This window comes from Scyliorhinus torazame, chromosome 1 (genome assembly GCF_047496885.1).
Source record: "Scyliorhinus torazame isolate Kashiwa2021f chromosome 1, sScyTor2.1, whole genome shotgun sequence".
Taxonomy (NCBI): Eukaryota; Metazoa; Chordata; class Chondrichthyes; order Carcharhiniformes; family Scyliorhinidae; genus Scyliorhinus; species Scyliorhinus torazame.
This window is the reverse complement of record NC_092707.1, coordinates 224,015,935-224,028,176: the sequence shown is the minus strand read 5'-3', so window position 1 is coordinate 224,028,176 and position 12,242 is coordinate 224,015,935. Positions and strand designations below refer to the sequence as shown.

Below are 12,242 nucleotides of genomic sequence, written 5' to 3'. Positions count from 1 at the left end.
CCACTTGTTTGAATTGCCTTTTTCTAAGTTGTAGACTATATAATTCTATGTAATAGTTTGATGAATATATGTTATTTGATTTTGAGTTTTTTTAAAACGTTGAAATACAGTCAGTGTTTTGCAAGTCATAGCGACAGCTATTTTGCAATTGGCAGTCTCCCAAACAACAATTAGATTCTACAACCATTTGATTTACTTATTATGACTGAAGAATGATTGTTGTCAAGGACGTTAGGAGCGCTCCCAGCTGAAAAAGTGTTGTGAGATCTTTAATATTTACCTGAGCTGGCGAAGAGGACATAATGCATCATCTGAAGGACAAGACCTCCAAAAATCCAAATTTCTAGTGTTGTCCTCAGGGTTGAACGCACAGCCAAGATCGTGTGAGTCACTTAGTAGAAGAAGGACACCTGCAAAGATAGCAACATGGAGAGAGAACAATATATTTTGAGCCCTCTGAGGGCAGCACAGTAGCATAGTGGTTAGCACAATGGCTTCACAGCGCCAGGGTCCCAGGTTCGATTCCTGGCTTGGGTCACTGTCTGTGCGGAGTCTGCACGTTCTCCCCGTGTCTGCGTGGGTTTCCTCCGGGTGCTCCGGTTTCCTCCCACAGTCCAAAGATGTGCAGGTCAGGTGGATTGGCTATGCTAAATTGCCTTTAGTGTCCAAAATAGGTACGGTAAGGTGGGGTTACGGGGATCGGGTGGAAGTGTGGGGATAGGGGGGAGGTGTGGGCTTGGGTAGGGTGCTCTTTCCAAGGGCCGGCACAGACTTGATGGGCCGAATGGCCTCCTTCTGCACTGTAAATTCTGTGATGTTGAAGTTAGGACTGGAAATGCAGCAGACATCTTTCAGCACCAAATTTCCCTTCCATGTTTAATGGAAATGTTTTTTCTTCTCATTTATCTTATTAGGCCACTCGCCCAGACATGATTGATATTCTATCTGCAGCTTTACATGTAGTACTTCGGCGAGATATGTCTCTCAACCGTAGACTTTATGCATGGCTTCTTGGTGAGTTAGGATCATTCCAATATGCACATACTTAAAATGGCAAATGCATTTAGCTCACATGCTGTGCTTAACTCTGGCAGGTTTATATGCAGCCCATTTGGAGATATAGTGCAAACTGGGGAAACATTTGCAGTGCAAATACTTGGTCTTTCATTGCTTGAGTAAACTATTATATATCTTGATGGCTTAGTCATTTATGACACGGAAGGAGGCCATTTGACAGATTGAGTCCATGTTGACTCACCGCAGAGCAATCCAGTCAGTCCCTCTCTCCCCCTGCTCATTCTCTGTAGCAGCCCTGTAAGTTTATTTCTTCAAGTAGCCATCCAATTTCCTTTTGAAATGATTTTTTAAAAATAAATTTAGAGTACCCAATTATTCTGAGGCTGTTTAGCACAGGACTAAATCGCTGGCTTTGAAAGCAGACCCAGGCAGGCCAGCAGCACGGTTCGATTCCCGTACCAGCCTCCCCGACCAGGCGCCGGAATGTGGCGACTAGGGGCTTTTCACAGTAACTTCATTGAAGCCTACTTGTGACAATAAGCGATTTTCAATTTCATTTCATTTTTTTTTTCTAATTAAGGGGCAATTTAGCATGGCCAATCCACCGACTCTGCACATCTTTTGGTTGTGGGGGTGAAACCCATGCAGACACGAAGAGAATGTGCAAACCCCACACGGACTGTGATCCAGGGCCGGGATTCGAACCCGGGTCCTCAGCTAACCACTGTGCCACGTGCCACCCTTCCTTTTGAAATAATTGATTGTTTTTTCACCCACCCTCGTGAGCAGCGCATTCCAGGTTCATTTGCTGCATAAAAAAAGTTGCTCCAATCCCCTTGCATCTCTGACCCCAAATTATAAACCTGTGTTCTCTAGTTGTTGTATTATCAGCTAATGGGGATAGTTTTTCCTCACCTATCTTTTCCACACATCTATCAAATCGCTCCTCACTCTCCTTTGTTCCAAGGAGGACAACCCCAGCTTTCAAGCCTAACCATGCAATTAAAATCCCTGGAATCATATGGTAAATTTCCTCTGCACCCTCTGAAGGATCTTCCTAAAGTGTGGTGGCCAGAATTGGATGCAATACTCTAGTTGTGGCCTAACCAGAGCTTTATAAATGATCATCATAACTTCCCTGCTTTTGTATTCTTTGAAGCCAAATTCCTGTATGCTTTGCTAACCACTCTTAATATATTCTGTCACTTTCAAATATCGATACACGTTCATTCTCAGATCGCTCTGCCCCTGAACATCCTTTTGGACTGTGCCATTAATGTTGAATTACTAGGCCTATGGTGATGCATTTTGTTGGCATAAATACAGCAACTGCATATCTGGAATTTGTATACAAATAAATAAATCTTTAAATTAGTGTCACACGTAGGCTTACATTAACACTGCAATACTGAAATGAAGTTACTGTGAAAAAACAGCATATACCTCTTCAGTGAATGGAAAATAGCCTATGTAGTACATATTGATAAGCCTTTTGGATGGTGTGTATAGTAGCTGTAAATAGATTATTAACTTGAGCAAGATTTTGTCAGTTGCTGCCTCTGAGCAGTGTTAGAATGTTACCTATAAACTTGGTTCGAAGATGTCCACAACTACTGTTCAGAAAGTTCAACATACAAAAGTCTTAATATATTATCTGGACTCTAGCCGAGCAACTATGCCTCTTGCACACTATTGTTCCCTGATGGTCTATCCTTGGTGCTTTTCTGTACTCATCTATATGCCCCATAACAACATCATTTGACTACACAGCGCTAATTTCCATATGTATGCTAATAGCGCCCAGCTCTACCTTAGCAACAGCTCTCACAAACCCCCTTTGCTGAGTCTAAATTGTAAGACTGCTTGTATGACATCCAGTACAGGATATCTACAATTACATTTTGGGAAGATTTTGTTCCCTAGCAAGTGACTCCATTCCTGGTACTTGTTTGAGGCTGAACCAGATTTTCACAACTTTGTTGTTATATTTGACCTCAATGAGCTTCCAGCCACATATTTGTACCATCATTAAGACCGCCTATTCCAACCTCCATAACCACATGACTCCTTAACCGCATGACACCTTCAGCTCATCTTCTACTCTAAACCTCATCCATGCCTTTGTTACCTCTATATTGACTGTTCCAGTTTACTCCTGGCCATTCTCCCACATTCTGCCCCTTCCAACTCTGATGTCATCCAAAATTCTGCTTCCACTTCCTAACTGGTACCAAATCGTGTTTACTCATTGCCCCATTTTGCTGTTTATCGTGGCTTTTGCTTAAGCAATACCTCAAAACTTTCAAATCCTCATACTTGTCTTCAAATCCATCCAGGGCTCATCCTCTGTACTCTCCTCCAGCACCACCACCTCCCAGGATATTTGTGTTCCTCTAATTCTGACCTCATGGGCATCTCCGATTTTAATTGCTCTGCCATTGGTGGACATGCTTTCAGTTACCTGAACCAGCTCAGGAACTCCATCCCTAAATCTTGCCACTTCTCTACCATGCTTCCTCCTCAAGCTGCTCCTTAAAACCTATCCCTCATAAAGCTTTTGATAATCTTGTCTATGTGGCTCATTGTGATATTTTATTGTGTAAAGATCCTGCGAAGTGCATTGAACATTTAATCATGCTAAAAATGTAATTGTTATGATCCCTGTGTCGATCAACAAATCAAAAGGATCAAATTTACTGATTTGACCCCAACAAAAAAACAAAGAGAAAATTTCACTTTTTGTAACTGTAACAATCAAACCAAAATCAGCATAAATTAAACAGAAATTAACAGACAAATCATAGTTAATATGTTATAAATTATGCATTGAATGACCGATGAAACAAAGGGTTTCACCGGTTTATCAGACAGTACACACAGCATATGTGGCATCCAGTTTCAACCATAAAATCCTTAAAAACTCCGATCTTTCTCGGGTAGAATTCCACATCTCTTCCTTCACAGATTCAGCCACCAATTCCCATCAGACAGCAACTCCCCTTCTGCTCGAGTTCCTTGGGTACAATCTTCAACAAAATGTGTTTTTTCCAGAACCTCTTCAGCTCCTCTCATGATGGTTTTGATAGTGTGAGTTCACCAATATTATTTTTATCCAAATCTCCAGTGACAACCTTGGTTCTGGTCAGTCAGTTAAACAGTGACAGCAACCTAATTTTTGTCTAACATCTGCTCCCAGATCCAGTCTCTGTGTTGTTCTCCAATTACACTCTCAGCTGTAGAAGCCAGCCTCTGACTAGATGAACTGGAAACGGCACAAAACGTGAACTGTATAGATCAGCCTGGCTTGCAATGGAACATCTGGGAGCTGGAACCCAGTTTGGGAACCCCTGGAATAGATGTTAATTGTATAATGTGCACAACTGCTTTTCTGCAGTTTAATTTAAGAATGTAAGGATTGTGAATGTTTTACCACAGGAGAGTGTTGGTAAATGTAAATAATTAATGTTTAGTGTGAATCATGTTGTCTCCAATTTAGTTAGCCACTTCTTTCTTTTCAAATGTTTTGCAGTGATTGTATTTTGCAATTAGGCTGTCAGTTTCTAACTTTTTAATAATCAAAGTGTGTCTATATTGTATTTAATGTTTTAATGTATTGAAACAAAGAAAGACTTGCATTTATATATTACTTTCAATATCGCGATGTTTCAATGTGCTTTGCAGACAATTAAGTACTTTTGAAGTGTAGTCACTGTTGTAATGCAGGAAATGCAACAGACAATATGCACACAGGAAGCTCCCAAAAACAGCAATCGGATAATGACCCAGATAATCTGTTTTGTTTGTAATCTTGCTCAAGCAATAAATATTATCCCAGAAAACTGGTGTTAACTCCTACAGTTCTTCAAAATAGTGTCATGAGATTTTTAAAGTCCACCTGAAGGCCAGATGGGGCCTTGGATTAACGTCCATCTGAAAGTAGAGCACTCCTTCAGTGCTCCCTCAGTCTTGATTTTTGTATTGAAGTTCTGGTGTGGAACCTGAACCCATTCAGAGCAAAGGTGCTACCAATTGAGCCACGGTAGGCAATTGTTTTAAGATTGAAAACAAACATAGAAGTAAGTAAATGTTATTTTCATCTATAAACAGCCAAGAAATTTGTGTAAATTAGATTATTATTCATTAACGATATATATGTGACTTCTCTTTTGCTTTTTTCAAATGGATTACCAATTGGTAAGTAAACATTTTTGTTTGGAAAGATCAGCTAAATGCAATAATAGCCAACTATAGATACACATTTGAGTGCATTGTCAAGTCCCTGTTCTTCCTTCAATTTATTTAGGATTCGATAATAATGGTTGTGTTGTAGGCCCCAGAAGCACCAGGCACAGCAATCCAGAGGAACATGCAATCTATTATTTTAATACCTTTTCCAAGAAGCTCCTGATCCAGGTATATCAATTATTCCAATCTTTGTAAATTCTTGTCACTCTTTGTAGTTTTCTGCATTAAGATTTGTAACTGGCTAACTTTACCTGGTAAAGGTACCTTGGGATTATCCAAATGTTTGTGGTTAAAATATAGCATTCTTGGATGGCATATGTAACTGCATGTCCAGAAAGGAATGATGGATAGTTGGATCCAGTTATGGATAAACATGCAGAACAAGTTAACAACCTAAAGACAAGAGAACATTAAGAAAGTTATGACCAGAATTTAACAAAGTTCATGTTGAAAATAGATGGGAAAAAGATTTGTCCAAAACTAAAGGTGTTAAATTGGGAATTAGAGCTTTCATAGTGGACTAGAAGTAGGAAAGGTTAAATGAGAGACATAAAGTACAGAATTTAAAAGAACCATCTACTGAAGTCAAGGGGTTGCATCAAAGCATAAATTTCCATGAATAAGGATTAAGGCAAAAATGGCATTAAATAAAGGCATATGATAAATATGTATGGGGGATGGTGGTAGAAAACAGAAGCAAAGTAAAATCACATATAAATGGGAAATCAAGAGAAGGGGTTAAATAACAAGGCACAGAAAATAATCAAAAGGTCCTAGGTAGTATTAGTGGTCGCACTCTTATCCTCAACTTTACACGTGATGCCCCGGGAAATGCCTTTCGATATATGCAGGTGAGGGCTTTTGTGAGGCGACAGGTGAGGGAATTCCCGTTGCACAAGAAGTTCAAGATAGGGTGATCTCGGGTGTATGGGTCGGGGAGGGCACGGTGTCGGAAATACACCAGGAGTTGAAAGAAGAGGGGGAAGCGCTGGTAGAAGAGTTGAAGGGTAAATGGGAGGAGGAGCTGGGGGAGGAGATCGAGGAAGGTCTGTGGGCTGATGCCTTTGGTCGGGTTAATTCCTCCTCCTCGTGTGCCAGGCTCAGCCTGATACAATTTAAGGTGGCCCACAGAGTGCACTTGACGGGGGCGAGGTTGAGTAGGTTCTTTGGGGTAGAGGACAGATGTGGAAGGTGCTCAGGAAGCCCGGCGAACCATGTCCATATGTTTTGGTCATGCCCGGCACTGGAGGGGTTCTGGAGAGGAGTGGCGGGAGCAATATCTCAGGTGGTGAAAGTCCGGGTCAAGCCAAGCTGGGGGCTAGCAATATTTGGAGTAGTGGACGAACCGGGAGTGCAGGAGGCGAAAGAGGCCGGCATTCTGGCCTTTGCGTCCCTAGTAGCCCGGCGAAGGATCTTGCTAATGTGGAAGGAGGCGAAGCCCCCCAGTCTGGAGGCCTGGATAAATGATATGGCTGGGTTTATAAAGTTGGAGAGGATTAAGTCCGCCTTGAGAGGGTCTGCGCAGGGGTTCTACAGGCGGTGGCAACCGTTCCTAGACTATCTCGCGGAGCGTTAGAGGAAGGTCGGTCAGCAGCAGCAGCAACCTTGGGGGGTGGGGGGAGGTGGTGGAGGGGACGTCCGGGGGGGGGGGGGGGGGGGGGGGAAGTGGGGACTGCCTGGGAGGGTGGATGAGCAAGAGATAACATGAAGGGTTGGGGAAACTGGCACGTATGGGTGAGGGCCAGTGCACAAAGCTGTGTAAATATATCATTTTGCCATGTATATATCTTGCTCTGCGCGATTTCCCTTTTTTTTTTTGTTACAAGGGGGGGGGGTTATTGTTTGTAAGGGAGAAAAATTGTTACAAAATTTTAATAAATATATATATTTTTTCAACTTTGCACGTGATGTGTACATCATCATGGTTGACACTTCTGTGCAATCCTGCAATGTTGATCATGCTGCCTTTTGGTTCAGATGTCAAATCTATGCCCCATTTCTTATGTGTGTGTGAAGGGTTAGACAGCGTTAATCAGAATTCTCCTAGTATCCAAACTATCATCACAAAAAGAGTATCTGGCTGTGATAACCTCCGTGGATACCACGGGGTGTGGACCATTCGTTTTACCCGTGGCCTCCACGGAATATGAACTTCTCCTGGTAACGAGGTGGGGCTTCCCCTTTAACCGGCTGTTGAAAAGGGGCCAACCGTAGGAATGGACCCAGTCTCAGCAGATGGCTTTTTTGGAAGTGCGCCGACAGCTATCGTCCTCCCAGCTGTTAACCCATTTTGACTTCTCCAAGCATCTCATCTTGACCTGCAACACGTCGCCTTACGGGACTGGGGCCATCCACGCCCACTGCATGACCGATGCGTCAAAAGTGGCCATCGCTATTGCGTACAAGACGGCGAATGGAACTACGCCCAGATCGAAAAGGAGGGTTTGACTATCGTTTTCGTTGTGAAGAAATTCCACCAATATCCAGACATTCTACAGACATCCCGTTATGGTTTTGACAGACCATAAACCTTTGCTGGGTTTATTCAAGGAGGACTGGGTTATTCCCCCTATTACGCCCGCTCGCATCCAACGTAGGGCCTTGTTGTTCGCCGCATGTGACTATACGTTGGAGCACTGGGCGGGGACGAAGGTCCCCCATGCGGACGCATTGAACCGCCTTCCCCTCTTCACAAGACCAGCGACGCCGGTGCCAGCGGACGTGGTCATCGCTGCCCTCCATTTTTTGGATTCTTTACCAGTCACGGATCTGCAGTTGGACCCAGACAGACCCGCAAGTGTCCCTCGTCTGCCACATTGTCCAGTATGGGGCCCAGCATTGGGCTTTGTCGGACGATCTGAAGGAGTTCACGACCAAAATCCAGGAGCTGAGCATAGAAGACGACGTCATCCTTGGGTAACTCAGGTGGTGGTTCCAAACTTTAGGCGTGGCCCACTCTTGCAGGACCTCCACAACGGACACCCTGGGGTGTTGAAACTGAAAATGTTGGTCCACAACTATGTCTGGTGGCCACTGCGAGGACCACTGTCAAGCGGTTGCGCCATACTTTTAGCACGCACGGCATTACGCAGGTAATCGTCTCAGATAGCGGGACAGCTTTTATGAGAGCAGAATTTGACTCCTTTGTGGCCGCAAACAGGATCCACTACAGATGCACTGCCCCATAACACCCAGCCTCCAACGGTTTAGCCGAGTGGGCGTTCCAGACATTCAAACAGGGGATGCAGAAACAGACCTCCAGATCCTGGTAGACTCAATTGGTGCGTTTCTTGTTCAACGAATGGACCACACCACAATGGGATGCACTGGCCAAATTGTTGATGGGTCATCACCTCCACACCCAGCTGAGCTTGGTCATCCCAGACCTGGCTGGGAAGGTTTGCCGTGGGCAGGATAGGTTTGAGGCAGCCGTAGGCCGCCGCATGTCATTGTGATGTTTCACCCTGGGAATTTCGGTGTATGTCCAAATTTTGGCAAAGGAGCCACATGGGTCCCAGCTGTCGTGTTATCCCAGTCCGGGCCGGTTTCTTGTATCGTGCGAACACAAGGCTGGGAATCCAACCGGCACGTAGACCACCTTCGTGACCATGCTCGCACAGTGCCGAACCCGGTCCAGGATGTCCTAGTGCGCAGGTTCCACCACTGCAGCCACCGCTACTGTTTCCGCCACCGTTACCCCCGGTTCCACATGACGTTGAAATCCAGGACGCCGGACGAGGAAATGTCCGATTCAGACTCCGATTCCAATATGGAGCTCCAACCACTGGCGGAACCAACCACTGACGGAAGCCGGCCCACCCCACCTCGCCGTTTCACGCAAAAGCACCACGTTCCTGTCCAATATACATTACCAGGCCCCGTGCAGATAATGCCCAAGCTCCTTCCCCAGGCAAAACAGACAAGGGTCCCTTGCATCAATCCAATGACGTAGATGCCACTTTGGACATCGGGGGGGGGATGTTATAACCCCCATCGAGACCACTGGGTGTGGAGCATTCGTGCCCCTGTGACCGCCACAGAATATTAATTTCCCTGGTAACGGGGCGGGGTTTCCTCTTTTACGAGAGGAGTCCTCGCAGTCTAAAAATTAGCTGTGTTTCTGCACATTACAGTATACATTGCAGCTCAGATGTGCAAGAACCTGGAGTCGCTCTCTGGCATTTTAATCCTACCACCTAATTAGAATGAAACTTCCAGGTTTAGCAATGCAAGGATGCAATTTGGAGGAATTAGGTTGACGAGAGCGGATGACATTTCAACAAAGTCGAGGCATATTCCTTTATTTTAATTGTCCATTACTTTATTCACTTCTGTGTGCACTGAGCCATCAAAATGAGCTACTCCTCCCAGCAACAGGAGGAAGAAACGTGTACCTGCAACAAAGACGTTGCAGTTGGCTGTGGCCGAGGAGATGTGCAGCAGGAACATAGTAAATCAGTGCAGGAAGTGCTTTAATAACCTAACCAATCTCTTAAGGTGAGTACAGTTACACTTTACATGTTGTGCGCATGACCTCCACCCCCCATGCCTTGTCACACCTGGTGTCACTCTTCCACCTACTTACCTTGCAATTGCACAAATCACTGTCCACTTCCTTCACATCCCCGTTTATCCAGCTGCCATTGCCACTGATTCTGATCCTTTTACACTTTCCCAGTCACTCATGAGTTTGGTTTTCTCCCTTTTCAGGAGAAAAGAGTGCAGAACACTAGGGAAAGGGAGAATCAAAGGTGATCCTCCCATCAATTTCCCATTTCGCATCTGCAGTGAAGTAAAATGTTGAGATTAGTGGCATTTTAACAGCCTGATCGTTGGAGCTGGCGAATTGGGACGTCCTAGCTTCCTGTTGAATTAAATATCAGAGACCCACATGCCATACACCACTCAGTCAGGTTGACTTCATTTCACCAGTGAGTGAAATATGATTGTCTTCATATTGGTGACGTCGCAACATTTCTACTTCATTGACGCTAATTCAGATTTGTTTCTCTTCTCCAGAGCCTTCACCTGTACAGCAGAAGTCATTGGACCTCCTGGATGCGAATCCTCAGAGGAGCTGATTCCTTCTGAGAGTACACTGTTGCAATACTTGTGTTTACCATGCACTAGCACAGATACTTGCACTTTAGTGCGTCCAGTTATACAGGTGGTTCGGTTTTTACCTAGTGATTCGCTGTTTACAAGTGAGTAAGAGAAGACAGTGCTGTTAGGGTCGGCTGTGGAGATTATTCATCAGAGGGTGCAGACCTCTGGTGTCTGAAGGAAAGGATTTTCCAATCAGCTGTGGTCTCAGCCACATCCCATTTTGAACCATCTCTGACTCAACCTACTTGTGGTCCTCAGCAATACCCAAGCATGAGGTGATGGTCTTCCATTGTTGCCCATCTCTAATTGCCCTTGAACTGAGTAACGTGCTAGGCAATTTCAGAGGACATCTAAGAGTCAACCACATTGGATCTGGTATCACATGTAGACCAGACTGGACATTAGTGAACTAGATAGGTTTTTACGGCAATCAACAATGATTTCACTTATTTCCAGATTTTTATCCAGTCAGTGCCCTCTACCTATATGTACGGAACCTCAATTGATATATTTAACATTGATTCAGTGACAGCGCTCTTACCAGTGACTCAGCAGGTTGTGGGTTCCAAAACCACATCTATAGATTTAAGCATATCATCTAGGCTGGTACATCAGTATAGTATTGAGGGAGGCCTATATACTTGTGTCATCTTCCAGATGAGACTTAATCCCATAACCAACACCGTTGGTCATTTGTCTAAAGTTGAGTATTTCCATAATTTTGTTGTTTAATTTCAGACTTCTAGCATCATTGTATTTGCTTCTCTTTTGGGCAGTGTGTGGAATGTCTGACATCAATGAATTCAGTTCAGGACTGGTACCTATGACAGCTGTCCATCCTTTTCTCTCATGTCATACATTTTTCAGAAATATGAAGCCTACTACAATTTAAGAAGAGCAACCTTGCCAAAATGGTTTACAAGGACATCTTGGCTTAAATCTTACAGATTCAAATAAACTTTGAATTTTGGTTCTTAAAGCAGAACTAGTTTGGGAGGAGAACACAGTTTGCATTGTGCCAGGCATGATGTGCTTGGCAGACCATATTCTGACTGGAAAAAACTGCAGGATTGGAGGTGTCAGCTGTGAGCATGATAGCTTTTGCTCGCATCTGATTGATTGCAAGGGTACAGTGGATAAGTGTAATTAGCACTGAGACACACTAACCTTTCATTCCAGGCGCAAGGTTGTTGTGTTTTAATTATATGAGGTCCACCCATAGAATCCTTATGGTGAACATAAATCAAGTGTTTTGGAAGAAATCTGAACAGCTAGTTACAATCACAGCAACTAGGGGTGAACAAAACCATGTGGTGGCCCAGTGGTTAGCACTGCTGAGTCACGGCGCCGAGGACCCGAGTTTGATCCTGGCCCCGCGTCATTGTCCATGCAGAGTTTGCATATTCTCCCCGTGTCTGCGTGGGTCTCACCTCCACAAACCAAAGATGTGCACGGTAGGTAGATTGGCCGCGTTAGATTGTCCCAGAATTGGAAAAAAAATGTAAACAAAACTAGGGGTGGACAATCAATATTGCCCCACCAGTGATGCCTACATTCCCCCCAAAAATCAATTTTAGTTTTATGATGAACTGTTAATTTGCAGAATATCAGTCTATCAGGCTAATATGGTTCAAGAACCGCCAGGACCATAATTGTTCCTGAAGATGCAATTAAATATTTTGCTTAAAAATTGTTTAGGTATTTTTAATTTGTAAAAAAAGGAAAACAAATCTTGGCTGCTTATTTTCTCAGAACTGAATTTTAAAGTTTACATCTGAAATTGGGCAGGACTTATTTGGTGAACATGATTTGCAACTGTTCCTTTAGCTACATTTTGTTTTAACCTGTTCTCATTAACGGTCCAGTTTGTAGCT

At 44.0% G+C, this 12,242-nt stretch overlaps 1 protein-coding gene across 7 annotated transcripts in view; it reads left to right on the top strand.

Moving 5' to 3' along the window:
* dop1a (DOP1 leucine zipper like protein A) overlaps positions 1-12,242 on the top strand; it is a 431,858-nt gene that overhangs the window by 97,221 nt on the left and 322,395 nt on the right. For 6 of the 7 annotated variants that reach the window (XM_072502754.1, XM_072502731.1, XM_072502726.1 and 3 more), the window contains exons 7-8: positions 915-1,014; positions 5,321-5,430. In XM_072502754.1, the coding sequence (XP_072358855.1) occupies positions 915-1,014; positions 5,321-5,430 (210 nt within the window). The remainder of the gene's footprint in view (positions 1-914; positions 1,015-5,320; positions 5,431-12,242) is intronic. The other variant, XM_072502737.1, reaches the window with a different exon arrangement.